At 33.0% G+C, this 22,563-nt stretch overlaps 1 protein-coding gene across 1 annotated transcript in view; it reads left to right on the top strand.

Annotated features, from left to right (window-relative positions):
• LOC145249727 (importin-9-like) overlaps positions 1 to 22,563 on the top strand; it is a 66,992-nt gene that overhangs the window by 29,734 nt on the left and 14,695 nt on the right. Inside the window, exons 12-20 of the mRNA XM_080111629.1 lie at positions 1,219 to 1,361; positions 4,445 to 4,523; positions 6,467 to 6,695; positions 9,301 to 9,379; positions 10,393 to 10,541; positions 12,003 to 12,131; positions 14,619 to 14,691; positions 16,387 to 16,589; positions 18,611 to 18,777. Coding sequence (XP_079967755.1) covers positions 1,219 to 1,361; positions 4,445 to 4,523; positions 6,467 to 6,695; positions 9,301 to 9,379; positions 10,393 to 10,541; positions 12,003 to 12,131; positions 14,619 to 14,691; positions 16,387 to 16,589; positions 18,611 to 18,777 — 1,251 coding nt within the window. The remainder of the gene's footprint in view (positions 1 to 1,218; positions 1,362 to 4,444; positions 4,524 to 6,466; positions 6,696 to 9,300; positions 9,380 to 10,392; positions 10,542 to 12,002; positions 12,132 to 14,618; positions 14,692 to 16,386; positions 16,590 to 18,610; positions 18,778 to 22,563) is intronic.

The following is a 22,563-nucleotide window of genomic DNA, read 5'->3' as shown; positions in this document are numbered from 1 at the left end:
GTGGAACAACAGTGACAAGCAAGATGTGGTTCTTTTTTTTTTTTTTTTTTTTTTTTTTTCTTTTCTCTCCCTCCCCTCCCCATGGCTGTTATCTTTATTTTCATAGTTGTTGCTGTTTCAACACGTTTCGGCAAACTGATCCTCTGGCCTTCTTCAGGTTATTAACCACGCCAGATAAGAGTGTTGTTTTTTGTAACTTATCCACAGTAATTACTGCCTTCCACAGTTGTCTTACTACATCTGGCCTGCTTAGGTAAGATTGAAACTGCTGTATTCAGACAATGCTCACCTGGAGCCGTAAAGACTGAACACCTCTATCTACTGATAGGTTATAAATGCATAAGTTCAGTCATCAAAGCACTGCAATTTTCAATTCCCTCTGATCCATTTGGGCAGAATAAAAAAAAATTTGAGCAGCATTATTGTTGAATTGGCAGGCGACTCTGGGAAGAGAAGCATTTGATGGCTTGCACATGCGCAGATGCATTCCATGTGAAGAATTCCAGACTTTTTACCATCGTCTATTGGAAAATATAATTTAGCCCAGAAATATGTGAGAGGATATCGGTCAAAGGAAATATTAAACAATAGACGATGGGAAATATTAAGCATTCCAATGAGGAAAGCATATTTTATATAAATTGTCACAAAGAGAAAGTGGGGCAGTCAGAGAGCAAGCTTGACATTTATAACATCCATACCGATCCCACGTACCTTCAAAGATGTTTAAACACCTATAACTTTAAATCCATGATTGTTAGTATGAAATAAAGACAAAATATTATTTTATAGATCAACTGTGTTGTGTTTGTATAGTGTATATGTGTGTTTAACTAGCTTTCTTTGAAGGAGGAAGTTCCATGAGAGTATGAAATTCACAAGCGGCCTTCAGTCACATGTATATCCCGTCAAGGGGACGACATTAGGTTTTTGCAACTCTTGTAGGAAGGTGTCAACGCCCGCTTACATACAGTGCTTGGAATTACCAAATTGGTCACCTATTTTAGTAACCAAGTGTATATATCTTGAACCAGTGACAAAAATAGATGTTAACAGTAATATATAGACTGGAACGCGCATTTTGAGCAACCAGTCGCAGCAAATACATAACATTGTTTTTGGAACGTCTTTTGTAGTAAAGAACTATGTTTTTTAATATCAACTCTATCAAATAATTATTTTCAAGAACTTTCTTTATGAATTTTAATTTTTCACCAGGTGGAAGATCCATGAATCTTGTTTGTTAGCCTTGGGAAGCGTCCGGAATTTATTTGTGGATCATTTGAAAAAAGGAAAATTACAATTTGATATCAAACACTTCATTGAATCTGTGATTTTAGCTGATATGACTGCTGGTTCAGGTAAGTTTTTTTTTTTTTTTTTTTTTTTGTCTCGCCATTTTACTTGTACTTCTTCAACTAACCCCCTCAATGTCTTAGGCAACCCACCATGGATTTTCAAATGACTGACAAGGGTTTTAATCAGCTAATGTACTTCCCAACTTCTGGTGTGACTCCTGAAAGCAGTGACAAGGCAAATTAGTTCCTTCACTCTTATTGTCCTTCAGTATTTTTATTGTGAAGTGATTTATTGAAATATATAATATAAGAAAAGGACATTATTGGAAAGTATACAGTAAAAATTAGCAAACTTATAAAAAGATAAAAATAACACAATTAGTCTTTATTTGCACTTTTAATAACAGAATTTAAAAAAGTAAGTTTTTACTTTATTTTGAAAGTTTATAAGAAATATGTTAATGAAATTATAAAAATACATTTTCTTTTTGTTTTTTAATAAAAGTATTTTATTTAAATTTATGTACAAAAATGTTTATGAAAGTATAAAAATAAAATTATTGAAATCAAAATTTCAAACATAAAAAAATGTATCCAACACATAATATTCCTAAAATAGTTTTAAAAGATTTTTAATTTTTTAATAATTCCTTAAAAAAAAAAAAGAACTAATCTGAAAAATTCTTGATTAAAATAAGACCAAAAAAAACTTTTCAATTAAATGAAAAAAAAAAAAAATGATCAGAAAAATGTAATAAAAAAAGAGTACATGCACAGGGGAAATATATGCGTGAGAGAAAAAAAAACGGAGGGAGCTAGTCACCTTACCGGAAGTTAGAAAGTATGGTAGCTGACGATATCCATGACAGATGACATGGCCATACCAACTGAGTTTTTCTTCTTTTTTTTCACCATAAGCAAAGTAAGCTTCTTCTTTTTTTTTTTTTTTTATCTTTTAAGCCTAAAAAAATACATAGACCAAGCCTTAAAATTAGCAGCTTTGGCTAAGTAAAAGTTACAATAACAAATGCATAGATAACACATCTTACAATCTGTAAACATGCATGAAAATTCTACAATTAAGTTTTAAAAAAATAAATAAAAAATAAAGTTGCATTTGGATGGGGTTTTTTTTTGTTTGTTTTTTTTACTAAATGACTTTAAAAAAATTTTTTTTTTTTTTTATAACTTTTTCATCCCATACAAGGCATATTGCCACTTTAAACATAAGGGCTTACTATAGGACATCTTTCCTGGGGCTAACACTTAATCTCTATACAAGACACATAGATATTCGAGTATTCCATTAAAGTTCTCTTTTACCTCACAAACGCCAAATTAGTAACGATGTTGGGAACATAAGTTTTTTCTCCTCAATTGACCATTTTAAATATGTTATCGTAAATATTTCTTTTTGGTCTTACTGAATTCTAGGACAAGAATTCATCTAGTCTGGTGGAGTATCCAGCTTCATGGTGTTACTTGAGGTAACATCACTTAAAGAAAGTGTACCATTCTTTGTAAAAGCAAGTGTGGGTTAGCCATCTTATTTGGATTGCGAATACGAAATATGATTTTGAATATTAAGTCAATGTTTACTTGTAAGGAAAAGTATGCTCATGCCAGGTTGTTTTGACAAACCCCTGTACAGAGAGATCTTAGACACTCAAGGACAGTGTGTAGTAAGTATTCAAGTTCTCTCCCTGTGTGTGTCTATGTTCAGAGAGAGGAATGGACTGGGCAAAGAAGAGGGGTGTGATGGCAAGGAGGGAAAAAGAAAGAAATTATGTTACACTTTTGACCCAGGCAGTATCCTGTACCTCTATAAGATCACCATTCGCCCATGTATAGAGTACTGTTGTTACATTTGGGCTGGTGCATCTGCTGCTTGTCTCTCACTCCTAGACAAGTTTCCAAAGAGTTGCCAACCTAATAGGTCCTGAACTGTAATCTAGGCTTCAGCCTCTGTCTCATCAACGAAATGTTGCATCCCTCTGCCTGTTCTACAAATACTTTGATGGTGAATGCTCTGACGAACTGCAAGCACTTGTACCTCCTCGACGTGATTACTCCCGACAAACACGACAAGCAACTAAGTCCCACCCCTTTACAGTAAAGATCCCTAGGTGTAAGAAAGCCTTTTACTCCAATAGTTTCTTTCCCAGAACTGCAAGTCTTTGGAACTCCCTTCCGGGATACTGCTTTCCCAACTGTACTGATATGCAGAAGTTCAAGTGTAATGTGAACAAAAATCTTTCTACTCATCTCCCTTCATTATGTTCCCGATAGTATCCCCCTACTTCAAAGTGGCACTTGCCTTGTTCCGGGTGAAAATTGAATAATAATAAAAAGACAATGCTGGGTGGCCCTGCTAGTAAAAAGTAAGACAAAATTGATTTTATAATTTGAAATGTTTTTGTGAGAAAATTAGAATTTAAAAAAATACTTATGCCTCAGATAATGTTTGAACTCGGAACCTCTAATTATGTATAGTGCAATAATGAAATCACTGTGGCAATTAGGAAATGTTGATGCTTTTAACTACATGTACCGTAATGGATGTTTGGTTGCATACAACATTGAACAAAATAAAATACCAGGGTTTTATGTATAACATGAAAAAGAAACTGGAATCTTGGGAAGATCCTGATGGACCAAGTTCAAGAGATATAAACAAGAAAGAGTTAAATCTTAAAATCTCTCTATTGAAATGTATAAGATAGCAGGCATCTGGCATCCAATGAGATGCTCCATCCCGAGTTAGAACAAAATAAGAAAATTAAAAAAAAAAAAAAAAAAAAAAAAAATGGAATCAACAAAGCGATTTCAGAGTTGCTTTAGAAATTTTGTTTTCAATTAAAATAAGTCATGTTTTGTTTTTTAGCTATACCTTAATTATTTTGTTCAGAATATGCAGAGAAAAGCTAGAATTAATCATTATTGAAAAATGCTTTTGCTTTGTTTTTTTAACCCAATTTAAATTAGCCTGGAAAATACTTCAAATATCAGTTACTATTGTTGGTTATCGAAAGATTGCCTGTTAAATTTGTTCCCAGTGTTATGAGTGATAGGAAGAGAACTTTTGAGTACAACATTTAGTAAAAACTTTTTCTTTTTTCCCTCTCCCTTTTTTTTTTTCATTTCAGTCTCACCATTTTTAATTGGTCGATGTCTTTGGACTGGGAGCCGGTTTGCATCTGTCATGGATCCTGAAATAATGGAAAAGTAAACAAAAATTTGAATTTTTCTTTTCTAAATTGACTGAAAAATAAAATTATGTTCGTAGATTTTTGAAAATACATCAAAATTGTAAATTTTGTTATAGGACTTTTTATTTATTTATTTTTACCTTTTATTTAGCATTTCTAATTAAAACAATTGAATAAAAATTATTTCAACAGAGTTTGTAAACTGATTAATAAACGGAAAAAGAGTGTGGGACAGAAGGGGGGGGTAATAGAAACTATATAAAATCAGAGAATGACACGTCAAGTAGCACTGAGGTTGAAAGTAATAGACCAGAAATTTGTAGTTGATAATTTACTTGATGAGTAAGTTGCAAAGTATGGCTAATTTGAGCTAAGTTAAGTTTTTATTTCATTTTTTTATACAAGTGACATGTATCTTTGCATGATTATAATTAGGGCTAGGCCAACGACATATTCTTCCATTATTTTGACTCTTTTTTTTACATGGAAGTCTCCACTTATCAAGGCCCGGAAGCCACTCGGGGATAAGGGTTATTGCGTGTACAGTAATCAATGGGATAGTATCGTAGTAATCGTTAGTATTGGAGATTTGATAAAGTGTCTTACTTAAAGGGGCGGTACATCAGGACTTAAAAGACATCAAAGTTGTAATCAGGTGGGAAACAGGCAAGCGGAAGAGAGTTCTACAGTCATGCACTTCTAAGAAAGAAGCTCTGCTCATGGAATCTACGCTTGGATTTAGACACAAATAAAGAGTGGGGAAAATTAATGACAGTGGTTTCAGCCAGACGGGTGTTTTTCGTGAAAGATTGGCGAGGGGGGAGACCAGAGATTGGAGCTCGGACGAGCACTTGCCATGGGGAAATAACGATAATACAAAGACAACGTTTCTTCTGTGGGAGAGGGGCTGCAGGGAAGAGAAAAGGGCATCCCCCACTAAGCCACAAAGTCTATTTTGTACTCTGTCAAGGCAGGATAGGCTGTTTTTAGCAGCTCATGCTCAGATGTGGCAGCAGTACTCCATCCTTGGGCGTACTTGGCTTTTATACAGATAGAGAATTGCATCAGTAGTGAGATATCTTCTGGAGCGGTAGAAGGATCCCACCATCCTCCCAGCGACCTTGGCAACAGATCTGATGTACGTGTTCCATTTCAGATCAGGAGTAAAGGTCAAACCCAGAAGCTTGTCAAAACATGGAGCCTCCTCAAGACGAGAGCCATCCATTTCAATTGATGCCAGATGGGGTCAGAGCGTTGATGTAAAGATAGAAGTTTGGGTTTAGATACATTAAAAGTAACCAGTCACCTCTTCCCCCACTGTACCACTCGCTCAAGATCAGAGGAGAGAGAATCAGAGAACTTTGTCATTTACAGCCTTTGAAGTGTTGCCATAGATGGTCGTGTCATCAGCATAGATGTCAACGAATGATTTAAGTATGTGTTTTGGGAGATCAGGAAGAGAGTTAGGCCCAGGATGGACCCCTGAGGGACTCCAGCAACTGTGGGCCTCTGCTTTCTGCCCATCAACCACTACTCTTATGAGCCTATCAGAGAGAAATGATTTAATAATTGAGAAAACATTTCCAGTTATACCTTAGCTGGAAATCTTGTGAAGTAGGCCCTTATACCATAACTTATCAAAGGCCTTTGATATGTCAAGAGCAATTTCCCTAGAAAAGAAGCCTTTGTTGAGAGATTCACTAATCCTATGAGATATAACCATTAACTCTCGAGTATATATCTGACACAGACATAATAATTCAACCAAGAACCACATCACTCTACATAAAAACATACAAGATATCAATGAGAATCAAAACAAGGAAAAGAATATGCTGTTGTCATAGACCTAATTATAATAAAAGTTAAGTCTTAGGGAAATCAACGTTTATTATAACTTGGCTTTTGAATAATTTTTTTTTTTTTTTTTTTTTTTTTTTTTTTTTTTTTTTTCTCCAGATTTTTCCAAGCTACAATGACTGGCCTTCACCCATCCCAACCTGCAAGTGTGAGGATATCTGCTGTCAGAGCCGTTTATGGATTTTGTGAATATTTAAAAAATTGTGGAAACACCCAAATTTTGTTTAATTTTCTCCCAAACATCACCGAAGGCCTTCTCTCTATTACCACACAGTTTTCGGCTAACGTCTTGGCGCTTAGTTTGGAAACCTTGATTGTTGTATTAGCCGTGAGTCTTGTTTTATTTTGGAAAAAAAAAAAAATCTGAATATTTATTGGTGCTTATACAGATAGATAAAAATCACATTAAAAATAAAAACTAATCGAAAATAAGAGCACTTTGTTAAATTAATAGCGAAATTCGAAACATTGAATTTCAAGTAAAACCAATATTGTCTACTTGTTATGTCACAGTAATGAGCATATCCAAAAATGACAAAAACCGTTAACGTAAAAAATTGTTAATTAAAATAATTTTTGGAGATAATTGGCAAGGCTGAATTTTGCTACATTGGCCTAAAATTTTCAAATTTTTCAGAAAATAATTAACCCCCTTGTTACGATTCGAGCTCTCCAGTTTCCTTTTTTTTTTAGCAAAACTCAACTTTTCGTTAATTGTCTTTGAAGACTATTTTCATTAATAATTAATGTTCTACCTCATGGCTTTTCGTAATTTTGGGATATGTTCATTACTGTGACCTGACAATTAAGTATGTCCCATTGGTTTTACTTAAAACTCAATATGTCGATGTTCGCTATTATAACGAAGAAGCACCAGAGTAAGTATCCTTATCAAAAATTAGAGAAATTATTGATTAGAAATTTAACTCTACATTAGTCACCCATGAAATGTTTATACACCCCATTCCAAAAATGTTTATAGTGTACTTATTTTGTAAAATATAGTTGCCTTGCTGATTTAGAATAATATATATATATATATATATATATATTTGGTAAAACTGGTAATTAGTGAAAACCTGAAGAGAGTGCTCAATACTATTGCACAGCAAATATGTGTTTTATTTTTTTATTACCGTTTTATCTATTTGGTTACATATGTTTCGGATGTTGGACCATGTTTACAATCCAACAGCCTCGTCAGACCTTACAGAAATGGTTGTTAGTATTAGGAAGAAGTGTTTTAGAAAAAATACAAGAAAAAAAAAGGTGAGGGTAGGAGATAATAAGTGGGAGGGAGATGGGTATTAGCAATATTTCAGTTTTGAAGGTTAAAATACATTAGATTGTACTGTGTGTGGGGGGGGGTATCAGATTCAGATAGGCATGGGTGGAGATATATGGAGGGGAGGTGGAGAGAGGATGGTAAAGAAAAAAAGAGTGAGGAGGAGTTTCAATTTTTAGGTTTTAAATTTTGACTGCTTTTTGCTTGTTCAGCAAGGTATATTAAGTAGATGAGAGAGGGAAAGGGTTAGCGTAGATGTCATGTTTTTGACAAGTACAGGGTTCCATTTAAAATTTTCGTAGTCGCTATAGGTTGACATGTTCATTTCAGTTTACAATAGGTTTTTTTTTTGTTTTTTTTTTTTCAAGAATTAATATATACGCCAACGCACACGCAAGTACGCATACCTTCCCCCCTCCTTTTTTTTTTTTCTCATATTTTTTCTAAAACACTTCTTCCTAATACTAACAACCTTTTCTGTAAGGTCTGACGAGGCTGTTGGATCATAAACATGGTCCAACATCCGAAACTTATGTAACCAAGCAGATAAAACGGTAATAATAAAAAAAATAAAACATATATACACACACACACACACACATATACACAATCTCTGTTGAAGAGCTTGAATCAATTGTATCTTGCTGATATTAATATAAAATTTCACTTGTCTGTTTACATGTATGTTTGTATGTCAACCTAAAACTTTCGATAGATGTGACCGATTTTCACGGTATCAGTATCATTTTGAAGCTTGATCCTTCGGACGACAAATATTGAATAATTGGCTAAAAACATTAATTCCTTCACCCTCAACCGGACCCTTTTCTACAGGGAGGGGTCGTTTTTTTGTTTTTTTTTTCCTCCCAAATATTTTTGAAAGTCATCCTCTCTTTTCGATTGTCTAACCTTAATTTAAGCTTACGTCATTTCTGGTTTGGCGATGGGTGCAACAGTGTAGCTGTCATGTTTTTTGTTTTGTTTTTTTCTCCTTTGCGGTACGGGTTCGAGCCTGCCTGTCTGCTACCATTTTTTTTTTTTTAGTAAAATAATAAAATATAAAACTAAGGAAAAGTTTTAAAATCTTAGATTTAGATCGCATTTATTTAAAAAATACCTACAAGATACACCAGTTTGTGTTATTTTTTTAATATCTATGATGTACATGAACTGATTCCATGAATTGTAATAGCAAGAAAAATGAATGTGTCCTCTCCAAACATAAACACAAAACGTTTCCATAAAGTGAAATAGCAAGAAAGATGAATATAAGTTTATTACATAAATATTACTTTTCAATCTGATTCACCTCCAAGGATAACTGAGATACAACTGTACCATACCATGTGTGCTATATCCTCACTGAGTCAGGAGAGTACTAGGAATTGTAAGCACTTAATTGGGGTTACAAAACACCCCATGGGACTAACGTTAATTAAACTAAATTAAAACTTCTACCTGATAATTTTTCCCAATCTTTAGTGTGGATACTTATTTTTGCCTGTTTCGTATATTGAAGAGTTCTTTGGAATGCAATTTTCATCAGTCTTAATCTGTACGATCACCTATTTCTGCATTTTCTCTTTTGAAAGCAACAAAAAAGCAGAAACTTTTATCACTATTTTTATTTTATTCTTTTTATTTCCAGATCGATGATAATTTTACTGCAAGTATCGAGTCTAAAGTTACTCCTCTTACAATTGCAATTTTTCTGAAATATAGCAGCGGTAAGTTGAATCCCCACCTCTCTTCCTCTCTCACATTCTAATTGTTTTCATTGAAACATATTTATAATTTATATGTAACTGCCATGTTATGCCACGTGGTGAACACGTGTAAGAAAGTTAAGAATTTTAAAAGATAGGAGAGAGTGAAGAAAAATTGCTGCATGCTGGCCGCAAACTTACAAAGCGATCATATTATCAATCAGACCATGACAACACAGATGTTATGACATTGCAAATTTAGCTTTTTAAAATGAAACCACAAAATCGACTATTCACACATACGCGATTAACAAACACTGTCAACAACAAGGTTTTTCCTGACTTCCTCTTCAAACGAGATGACATTTCTACAAGAAAAATGTACAATATTTTTTTTTTCGATATGTCAGAGTTTATTTATAACAGTACCACATTCATGCTGCTTCGGAGCTGATGACAAAAGTTTTATGCAGACAACTGAGATTTATGTAATAGATTTATTTTGCTAATTTGTTATCTTATTTTTTTTAATGGGTCAAGTGATATTGATTCTGATGTCATTTTTTTAATGGGTTAAGTGATATTGATTATCATGTCATTTTTTTAATGGGTTAAGTGATATTGATTATGTCATTTTTTAATGGGTTAAGTGATATTCATTATGATCTCTTATTTTCTTTTTAATGGGTCAAGTGATATTGCTTATGATGCCATTTTTTTAAATGGGTCATGTGATATTCATTATGATCTCTCGTTTTTTTGGTCAAGTGATATTCATTATGATGTCATTTTCTTAATGGGTTAAGTGATATTCATTATGATCTCTTATTTTCTTTTTAATGGGTCAAGTGATATTGCTTATGATGCCATTTTTTTAATGGGTCATGTGATATTCATTATGATCTCTCATTTTTTAATGGGTCAAGTGATATGATTTCATTTTTTTAATGGGTCAAGTGATATTCATTATGATGTCTAAATATACATGTTAATAATTATAAAAATATGATTAAACTTTTTTTTTTCTTTTTCAGATCCTTTAATCGTCAGTTTAGTAGAAGATCTGGTAGGGGTATTAGCTGAAAATGTCCAAGTCACTTTACCATTACAACAGCGTCTTTTACCGACCCTTATCAGTATTCTCCAAGCCCCTTCCGATAAAGTACTGCCTGGATTACCAGCTGTAAGTTTTATTTTATTTTTTATTTATTTTTCTATTCATTTATTTTATTTATTTATTTAGTAAAATTTGAACATATAATTATGTTGTTTGTATTATTTAAATTCATCAGATTACTGTTCTCATCTTGAGTGTGATTTTCGCAATGTTTCGATCAACGTAACGTCCGACCTTCTACAGGTGTATCTTGTCGAACTTGAGAATTAGGACGAGTTCAACAGAAGCATTCCCGAGTTCGACAAGATACATCTGAAGAAGGCCGGGGGGGTTACATCGAGCAAAACGTGAAAATCACACTCAAGATGAGAACAGTAGTCCGATGAATCCAAATAACACGAATAACATAATTATGTTCAAATTTTACTAAATGAATAAAATAAAATATTGGGTGTTTTTGTAGTTCTTAACTTCTAGCTAGACGCTCAAAACACAAAGAGACAACTGCCCTTCGATTAACTAAAACTAAAAATATTGATCAGGATAAAATATTAAAATAAACTGAACACAGACAGACATAAATGATTGACGAAGTGGATTTAAATAGGGAACTTTGATGGAGCTATTAATGGTGGGGGAGGAGGGTCTCTACTTAATATGAAAGCTTTGCAAATGTGTGTGTGTGTGTTTACCATATTAAGCTATCTATAGATATTGGCTCCTGAATGAAAATGCACCAAGCATTCATGTTATTGCTCATTTTTTCCCATTGGCAAAACTCTGTTTTGTAGAGTTAAAAATCTTAAAAAATACAAGTTTTATTCTACAAAGTTATCAAACCAAATTTCATGAAATAATAAATATTTTTAAAAATTATTGTATTCTATATTAAATAACCCGAAAATGGTTGATATACCGTAAAACAAAACTAAACCACTTTTCATATATGATCTTTGAAAGCATACAATAAAAATCATGTATCTCATTTAAGTGTGATGATATTTCTTTTTAGTTTTTAAAAATTGAGCATGCAATTGCTGTCTTTATCCAGTATTTTAATTTTTATTTGTTTGTACATTTTTTTAATATTTTTTTTTATAACTTATGCAGCAAAAGAAATGAAATTTTAGTTGTAAGGGAGAAAACTCTTTTATTGTCAAAAAATAAATTATTCCTTTTTTTATTTTTATTTCATTTTTATTTATCTTTATTTTTATATTTATTTATTATTCGAAAATGTTTGCATATTGCCAGTTGTCTATATAATTCTTAAATATACTGTAACAAAGTACATTATTATTGTGACAATAACTGAAAATTAATAAGTCAGGATCAAAGGTTGGTATGTTAGCTTAAATGCTATTCAGCTCTAACTTTAAAGCCTCGCTAGTTTTTAAGCTTGAATTTTGTTAAAGATTTCTTAATGCGTGTGTATGTTTTATCCCCCCCCCCCCCAATAAAAAAAATCTATGTAATGAAATCTTCTAAGAATAAATTGATCAATGATTTGAGTATTTTGTATTTCAGGCTGCACTCGATGTTCTGCAAACCCTAATCCGTGGCAGCAAGTCTCCACTGAGCGATGCTTTAATTCAAAATGCATTTCCAGCCTCTGTGCACTGTACTTTGCAAACAGAAGACAACTCGACCATGCAGGTATTTTTATTAGCTCTATCTTGTCCGCAATGGAATAATATCTATCTTTTTATTAGCTCTGTCTTGTCTGCAATGCAATAACATTTTATTTTATTTAAAAAAATTTAATTTTTTTTCTTTTTTTTTCTTTTTTTTTTTTTTTTTTTTTTTTACACCACTTATCAAGACCCAAAGGCAACTCGAGGATAAAGGTTAATGAATGTAAGTTGGTAGTGTAGTAATCATTAATGGTGTAAATTGGGTACCATTTGATTATTTATGGGGGCGGCTCAACAAGAAATTGTTTACATTGGATTTGAAGGCTATTATGTCATTCAACCGGGAAGGAGGCTAGCAGAACAGTGTTCCACAGGCGGGCAATTCTGGGAAAGAAGCTTTAATCATGAAATCTGTATTTTTTTGTGTAAGTTTGGCAAGGGCGAGGACTATACATTGGAGTTCATTCAAGCACTTGCTGTGAAAATAATGATAGAGCAGAGACAGGTTCCCAAGGTCTCTTCTGTGGGAAAGAGGTTGCAGAGAAGAGAAAATTAGGTTTCGAAGCTGGTTTTGAACTCAATCAATGCTGGATAGGGTGTGCCAAGCAGCTTCTGTCCAAATGTTGCAACAGTACTCCATATTTTAGGACGTACTTGGCTTATACAGATACAGGATTGCATCGGCAGTGAGATACCTACTGGAGCAGCGGAATGATCTAACCGTTTTTCCAGCGATCTTCGTTTTAAAATGTTTATTTCTTTGCACATCTATAAACTTATGTTCACATTCTTTTTGTAACGTTTTATATTAGCCATTACTTGGGCGAAATTAAGTAACTTTTTAAATTAATTATAGCAAAGCCAATTATTATTGCCAATAATATGGTGCAACAAATGTAAATTGGCTAGTCAAAGGCAAAATCTGATTTGTCAACTTTAAATGGGTCTGATTTTGAAAATCCAACAGACTAATTTTGTGTTAGTTTATTATTCATTTACTTACCAAGACTTTTCACACAAATCATGACCAGTGATCACTCAATGGGGGAAAGGCAGGTGGTTCTCCCTCGAGCCATTCAAAATAAATTTTTACAAATTTCCAGTAATTTCTCTACTTATAATGAACTCACATACATCTTTCCGCCTGACACTTTTTTTAATATAAAAATATTTGTATTTACAACTGCTACTTATTGTTTGGTCATTTGTAATTTAATTTAACCCTACACCTAATTAGCCTGTGCATTTCATTTGTACTAGGATTAATGTATATAACTCACTTTGTGTGAGCTCGTTCTCTATGGACTCCAAAACAGCTGGGCCTATTTTTGAAATTTCACGAACATGTACTTTTTATGTGCCTAGGAGGGTTTTTTTTAGGTTTTATATCAAAATACCTCCGATAAGTATTGATAATCGAAGAAATCCCATTAAAAAAAGTCGAATTTTGAGCAAAGGTCACATATTTATACAGCCTAACATCGCAAGTTTTATCATCACACAAGTAGAAGGGCCTGGCATATAAAATCAAGAGGGATGCCTTCAAAATAAAGGTTTGTTTATGCACAGTTGAACCATGGTACTTGACTTTTGCATTTTAAACTTTAATACAAGTCATTATGTATAAAAATAATTTCATAAAATTAACAGTAGGTTCTTTAAAGTGCAATATAGATTACGATGAATTGTGTACTGGACTAAGTCACTGCAGGGAGGCATGTGAAGCTTCCTTTCCTGGTGCATCGCGGTGGGTCTCCAACTAGAGCAAGCAAGCAATCAATTGATTTGATTGACAAATGGGCAATTTTGTTAATTTCGATGACAATAAAAGTATTTGAACATTTGTTGATTTTTAATTCGATCCTGAGCCACGTTGGGTTTCCCTGCTAGTTTATTTAGACATCCCACTAAACATGCATTACAATTCATCATAGTGATGCCTATGTAAAAAACAAAAAAACATACAAATTTAAATTAAAACCAACATTTTATCACTGAACACAGTATGTCAGCTTGGGCCTCAAAGGCCCATCTGTTTCTGAAAATAATAAAGACACAACTGGATCATATCCGTATCACTTGAGATCATCAGCTGGTAATTTGTGGACATAAAAATTGGCTATGAGGCTTGCCATCTGGGATAAGCACTAACTTTCAAGTGGTTCATGATTATAGCATAAAAACCTTGTATCCAAGAGGATATTAACCATTTCTTAGGAAGTCTCTCTCTCTCTCTCTCTCTCTCTCTCTCTCTCTCTCTCTCTCTCTCTCTCTCCTTTAAGCTGAATATTTTGTTCATTGCTGGCATGTGTACTTTCATTACAACCATGCACCAGAGTAAACATGCAACATTGCACATGTTTACATCTTTATTAGCAACAACCTGTGCATTTTATTTATATTGGGATTAATGTATGTATTTTTTTTTTTTTTTTTATGCACCCCACTAAATATGCAGTATTACACATGCATGTACCGTACTTAAAAGGTTTATTTCTTTTTTTTATAGAGTGGCGGAGAGTGTCTACGTGCGTTTGCTTCTGTCGGTCTTGACCAGTTGACCGTATGGCAAGATGAACACGGTAGGTATAACTTGACCTGAAATAATCATCTTTATGTCACAATTTTTTTTTTACACGTTGATCATGTTTGCAATTACATTTTTTATCAATATTTCTTGGAAACCAAAAATTTATATCGAACTGGTGAATATCATATTGTTGCTATAAAAATATTTTGAATTACAGATTGGAACGATAAAGTTGTTGCCCTAAAGAAAACAACACTACAGCTTTATTTTAAAACTTTTATTGAAAAAAATCAATTCAGGTAACTTGATTATGTAGTACCTATTTACAGTGCCTCCCCACGGGACAGGGTCGTTTTTTAACGTGCAGAAAAGGTACAAAAATAAAGATTGTCTCAGTCGTGAAGGATTTCTCCTCCACTGAAAGAGAACGAGAAATGGAAGTGCTGCATCTGAAGAACAGATACTACACTTTGATCTTGGCCAAAAGGCCAAGTCTCTTATGTAGTAGAGCTGACATATATTAAATGTAGCTGCCTTCAGCCTCAATCACTGCCTCCATATGGGTCTGGAACTAGGAGCGTGCCTTTTCTACAAGCGTCGGCAGAGCTTGACGAATACTCATCAAATACGGCAATCAGGCTCTTTGGTGTTGTAGGAGGTTATGTTGGTGATGTACTTGACGTATGACCAAACAAAGTATTCAGCAGGTATAATGTAGTACTCCTTCTGAAGCCAAGCCTGGGTCTCTTTGGACTTGTGGGCTAGTGCCATTTTAATGTTAAACATTACATATTTTTAATTCGATTTATAACTGCCCCCAAAAATACAGGTGCCAACTCTTCTACATAAAGTATACACGCGGCCGTTTATTTTGGGTCAACTTGTATTTAAAACCCGCTGAGTCATGTCACGTGATCTTGATGTCAGCAAGCTCTAATGGCAGTCTGAATTTACAATTTAAAAATGTTATCGGTAAAAAAAAAAATAATTAAAGTTAAACTATGAACTTCTACGCTATGGCAACGTTATCAAATTTATTAGCACATTCAAAATAGTTAGATACGATAGTTAAATGAAAAATAACAAGCCAAACATGTAAAGTAAAAGAAAAATACGCTTACAAAAAATATTAACTATCAAAGTTTTTAAAAATATAAACAGCCAGACGCCATTTTCCAGTCTTTAGAGTAAGGAAGAAGAAACGAGAGAGAGAGACATACACAAACGCAAACAGATAGAGAGAGATGTCTAGACAGGAAATGAAATACGTAATTTAATAAAAAATAAAATACTGCCATGCCATCTCGTAACGTTCCCGCGATGACCTCATTTAGTGGCTATCATGCACACACCTAAAAACACCCGGGCAACGCTAGTATATCCTAAAAATCAAATAACTTTATCAATTATTTTTTTGTTTTAATTTAAGAAACAAATGAAGATAACTTAACAATAATTCAAACTTGCAACATTTATATTGTAATGCTTACAAATTCCCATTAATAGTTTAATGATTATAAAAATAAAACAACTTGATCAATTTACGTGATTTTTGGAATATGGTATTTTCATTTTATCATAGATATATATATCATATACTTTATTTTTGTTTTCTAATGTGTTGGGGTTCTGGACAAAGGATATTAACTTTTTAGGATAATTGTAATAAATTGTATTCGTGAAAATTTAGTTGAAAAAAAGTTCAAAATCTTAAAGTTTGTTTTAAAGATTAAAAATTATTTTTCAGGTAAAAATGGCTTATTCTACATTGTACAAGTAATAGCCAAGTTACTTGATCCAAAGACGCCAGAATTTACTGCTACGTTTGTTGGCAAACTTGTTTCCGTGGTAATAAGTAAAGTTGGTTCTCAACTTGGAGAAGACCTCGACTTGATGCTTAGGTCAGTCTTGGGCAAAATACAACGGTCGGAAACATTAAGTGTAATACAGGTAAGTTTTTTTTTTTTTTTGTTGTTTAAAGTGTTTAGACCCAAAATTGGTGTAGGACTTTGGTACAGTTTTCAAGGGTCAAATCGTTGAACTTTGACCCCTTGACAGCCAAATTTCTGGTCGAAAACAGATTAAAAAGATTTTCCCAAATCTCAATACTCCTTGTGTCAAATCTCGAGTCTGTAGACTGAAAATTGACAAAGTAATTTGGTAGGGAAATGTACACACACACACACACAGACAATTTCACTTTTATAGATATATAGATTACTGTTTGTCCCTAAGCATGGAGTTTAAATGTGTGTTTAATTTTTTTCTTTTTTGAGCATCACTATTAGTCTCTAGGTATAGAGTTGGAATCAGAATCCAGGAATTTTAGTCAAATGCTTGTTCTACAAACTTCAATTTTTATGTGTTGCATGTGTGTTTTTAATAAAATGTTATAATAAGTATATATGGTTTTTATTTTTTTAAATGTGTTATAATAAGTATATATGGTTTTTATTTTTTAAAATGTGTTATAATAAGTATATATGGTTTTTATTTTTTAAAATGTGTTATAATAAGTATATATGGTTTTTATTTTTTAAAATGTGTTATAATAAGTATATATGGTTTTTATTTTTTAAAATGTGTTATAATAAGTATATATGGTTTTTATTTTTTAAAATGTGTTATAATAAGTATATATGGTTTTTATTTTTTTAAATGTGTTATAATAAGTATATATGGTTTTTATTTTTTAAAATGTGTTATAATAAGTATATATGGTTTTTATTTTTTAAAATGTGTTATAATAAGTATATATGGTTTTTATTTTGAACTAGTGGTACTTGGCCACACGTTGCTGTGGAAATGTGGGGAAAAATGGTGACTGTTACGCAAATGCCCCCCTCTCCTCTTAAATCACACCGAACACCTGGTTTTTCTTTTATCATGTTAATCTCATCGATTACAAATCTAACACTCATAAGTATTAAAAAAAAAAAAAAATTAAGATATTATTTTTATGACTTTTATCATTAAGTCTGTTTTTTTTTGGGGGGGGGGGGTAAATGTGACAACAGGAATACCCTGGCCCAATCACCGCTAAAAAAATATTCCGTACCCATCAAACTTGCAGACCGGACTGGAAACTCGAATATCTTAGATATGCACCAAATATATTTCAAAAGTTTATATTTACTTTGAAATGTTTTCTTTTCTGTTGTCGTTTTTTGTTTTTACAAATACTCAAATGAGTCTTATTCATGAAATGGTTTTTATATATATATATATATATATTATATGTGTGTGCATACGTTTTTATTTATTTTTTTCAAAAAATGTAGTTTTTATTATTCATAATATAATTTATACATAAATAAAAGTTTTTTTAATATTTTTAACTTTTTTTTTTTTTTTAATTTGGAATCGTTATTCAATAGAGTAATATAAAATAAACTAAACACCCGACTACTGAAACCACTGTCAAAAATTTTCCTCACTCTTTAACTGTGCCGAAACCAAAACGTCGATTCCATGAACAAAGCTTCTTTCTTAGAAGTGCACGCCAGTGGAACTCTCTTCCGTTTGCCTGTTTCCCACCTGACTACAACTTGGATGTCTTCAAGTCCAACATAAACAAATTCCTGATGAACTGCCCCCTTAAGTAAGACACTTTATCAAATCTCCAATACTAACGATTACTACGATACTATCCCATTGATCACTGTACGCACAATGACCTCCCCCTCCTTTTCCTCCTCCTCCTCCTCCTCCTCGGGTGGCTTCCAGGCCTTGATAAGTGGTGTCTTCCGTGTAAAAAAAAAAAAAATCAATTTTTAACAAAAACATTGAATTTTCAGTTTAAAAGAAACTAAAGGCCATTACATAAACGTTAGATCAGATCGTACCTTTTTATGGTATACACTGGCAGCAGAAAGCGGAAGTCAAAAATGGGGAGGATAGGTTTCTTGAATATAGCTAAAACTGGAGTTGAACAAATGGCTTAACTAGAGGATCGTCTTTATGTTTTGTAGAGTTTGGTGATGATATTCGCTCATTTGATTCACACTCAAATGGAAGCTGTGCTTGCTTTCTTATCAACTGTTCCTGGGCCAACTGGCAAACCCGCCCTCCATTTTGTACTGACCGAATGGTGCTCTCGTCAACATCTTTTTTATGGTGGCTATGAGAACAAAGTCAGGTAAGAAAAACTTTATTTATAATTCAACCTAATTTAAAAAAAAAAAAAAAAAAAAAAAAATACAGAAAAATGTTTAGGATGTACATACCTGTCATCGAACGGACATGTCATATTACAAAAAAGTGATAAAGATTATCGAAGAGTAAGTGCTTATACTATATGGCACACAGGTGAAAATCGCATTCAAAGTAAAAAAATTTCAAATATACTTTTGTCGTGCAAAAATAAGTATCCTTGCCAAAAATTAAAAATATATTTGTGCTTATTTATAATTACTTATTAAAAAAATACAGAATAATCTTTGATGTATGGACTCGTTATAGAACAAAGATGTCATATTCCAACAATTATGTAAATTGATCAAGTAGTTTTTTATTTAACTAACAAAATCAAATTTTATGAATAAGCCAGACATAACCTTTACTCCTGATCTGAAATGGAACACGTACATCAGGTCTGTTGCCAAGGACGCTGGGAAAATGGTGGGATCCTTCTACCGCTCCAGAAGATATCTCACTACTGATGCAATTCTCTATCTGTATAAAAGCCAAGTACGTCCAAGGATGGAGTACTGCTGCCACATCTGAGCAGGAGCTGCTAAAAACAGCCTATCCTGCCTTGATAGTACAAAATAGACTTTGTGGCTTAGTGGGGGATGCCCTTTTCTCTTCCCTGCAACCTCTCTCCCACAGAAGAAACGTGAGCCTGTCTTTGTTTTATCGTTATTTCCCCATGGCAAGTGCTCGTCTGAGCTCCGATCTCTCATCCCCCCTCGCCAATCTTTCACGAGAAACACCCGTCTGGCTGAAACTACTGTCAATAATTTTCCCCAGTCTTTATCTGTGCCTAAATCCAAACGTAGATTCCATGAGCAAAGCTTCTTTCACGCCATTGGAACTCTCTGCCGCTTGCCTGTTTCCCACCTGACTACAACTTGGATATCTTCAAGTCCAACATAAACAAACTCCTGACAAACCGCCCCCTTAAGTAAGACACTCTATCAAACCTCCAATACTAATGATTACTACAATACTATCTCATTGATTACTGTACACACAATAAGTGGTGAACCCCATGTAAAAAAAAAAAAAATTTGGTCCTCCATGATGTATAAATAAGGGGGAGACAACTATCAAAATCAACCTTATAATGAATACATTTAGTATGAAATCGCTAAAAATTGTAAATTTTTATTTGCTTAGTTTTAAAGAAAACCTACTTGTTCAATTTATGTGTTTTTTGGAATATGAAATCTTCATTCCATGATCAGTATGAACATCATAAAGATTTTTTTTTTTAAGTGTAATTCTAAATAAGCACCAAAATTGTTTTCTAATTTTTGCATAAGAATATCAGAATTTTTTATTTGGGATGCGATGTTCACTCGTGCCAGACTTTTCAATATCAAAAATGTGTATGTATATAATATATATATTTTTGTAAAAATTAAGACAACAAAATTTTGTCTTTGTTTTTACAAAAACGCTTGCTCGATTATGAAAACTGATAATTATGAAGCTTAATTGAGTCAATTAATATTGACTTTGATTTTATTGAATTTTGAAGCTCGACCCTTCGGAAGACAACTATCCAAAAATTGGCCAAAAACATTAATTCCTTCATCCTCAACTGGGCATTTTTCTACATGGAGGGGAACATTACTGAATTTTATTCATTGGTATATGAACATTACCGAATTTAAATGTATAAGTAAAAATAAAATAATTTTGGTGAAAAAGTAGTAATATATATTATGCGCAGATCATCATATGATTAAATGACTCTGACAGACGTTAAAAAGCATTTAAAAAATGTTTGAAATTCAACAGCATTTCTCGTGGTTAACGGTAGCTGAATGGATTGAATCCTTGCTAATAAATCCAAGGATGACTTCTGTCACTTCGTTCGAATCTATCAACTGGTGTTAATCGTTACACCCTGCACTGATTCTCGAAAGGATGAAACGCCAGTGTCTGTAGGTGTCTGGTCACGAATAGGCTCCTATATGGTTGACTATTTTAAAAAACTGATTACATAACACGGGAATGAGTATATTTGATCTGGCAGAACGGTGGTTCATTAAAATTGTGGGGTCTGCGTTCGCGCCTGGTCCACAAAGTATGGAAATAAAAAAAATTTAAAAATTTAAAAAAAAAACGTTTACAAGTGTATAGATGTACATAAGAATACTTTTGATAAGTATGTTTTAACTTAAATAAGAATGGTATAATAAAATTGTGGGGGTCTGCGTTCGCGCGTGGCCTCTATAGAATGGAAATAGAGACAAACTTTAATAAAGACTTTTCATATCTATCTGAAATAAGTATACTTTGATTATTATGTTTCAGTTTGAAGAAATATGGTATAATAAAATTATGGGGTGTTCGTTCGCACCTGATCTCCCTAGAATGTAAATATGTCACGAAGTTTATCAAGGTTTTTTAATATAGATCCACAGAATATTGTGATAAGTGTTTCAGTGTGAACAAGTATGGTATAATAAATTATGGGGTTTATCTATTTTATTTTTACTTTCATCATATTTTGCTTTGGTTTTGATACCCCCAAATTCAACTCAAATTTACAACCCTTCCTTTTCATAACCTATCATACTTTCATAAATCAGAGTCCATTTTCTGTAGGCTGTTTTTGAACCCAGTCAACGACGGTTACTTTTGCTAATATATATATATATTAAAATTATTGATCAGGATTAATTAGAAAAAGTGCAACTGCTATTACCTAGTGTTTTTAAAGTATTATAGTGTTCACATGAAAACACATTTATCTGAAATACAACTGTATGTCAGTTTAAACGTTAAAATTTACTAAAATTTAGCAGGACGTATTCGACCCACAGGCTGTAGCTTGTCCACACATGGTTTAGATCCTTTAAACATTTAACTTTAAATTTCTCTATTTGGTTGTTTTGACAAGATTTAAAGTTGATATATTGCTATGATAGGTTGACTTATAGAATGAGATGTTTTTCTGACCAAATTGAAACGTATAAGTTCTATAAATACAGTCTTTTAGCTGAGAGCTCTCAGAGGCACATAGGTCCAACTGCCCAGCAATTTTCTGGAAAACAAATTACCTGCCTCAAGTGTCCATCGCCCACTCCTCCTCCAGAAGGAAGTCTTCAACTGCTTCCACTTCACATCTCCTAGAATCTTTTCACCCGTCTGATTCTGTACTTCAGGTTAAACATTAAAATTTACTAACATTTACAAGACACATTCAGCTCACGGGCTGTAGTTTGACTCACACTTGAATCTGGGTCCTTTGAACATTTCCTAACTTTCTTAACTTGTTTGATTGACATAAAATTGATATATGTATGTATGAATGTGAAGTGTGAACTTCTCTCAAAAATAATTGCCAATCTCAACGCACCCTGCTTTTCTTTGTCTTTTCTTTTCATTCTGGTCGTTTTTTTTTTTGTTCTGGCAATTTTTAATTGTTAATCAATAATGTAAACTCATAAAAGAAAACGCATTATGCGTAGTTCACTTATACTCAGGGAGGGGGGGTGCAGAAAACAACTCCCCAAATCCACCTTTTAGCTATCTATCTGTCAATTGGTTGATCAATTCATATCCTTGTCTGCTAACACTCTATCTGACCTGACTTCAATCTCTATCTGGAAACTTCTAAGCCACCAATTGTCCCAAACGGGGACACTGTCCCTAAACTAATTCTGACTCCTAAATTTATTGAATAAATTCATAGCATCACATGGATGGATTTTTTTTCTTTTTTTTTATAGTCTGTTTAAATTAAATT

Source organism: Euprymna scolopes, chromosome 28 (genome assembly GCF_053919585.1).
Source record: "Euprymna scolopes isolate OS-2025 chromosome 28, ASM5391958v1, whole genome shotgun sequence".
In the NCBI taxonomy this organism is placed as follows: Eukaryota; Metazoa; Mollusca; class Cephalopoda; order Sepiida; family Sepiolidae; genus Euprymna; species Euprymna scolopes.
The sequence above is the reverse complement of the archived record's forward strand: the minus strand, read 5'-3'. Positions and strand labels throughout refer to the sequence as shown.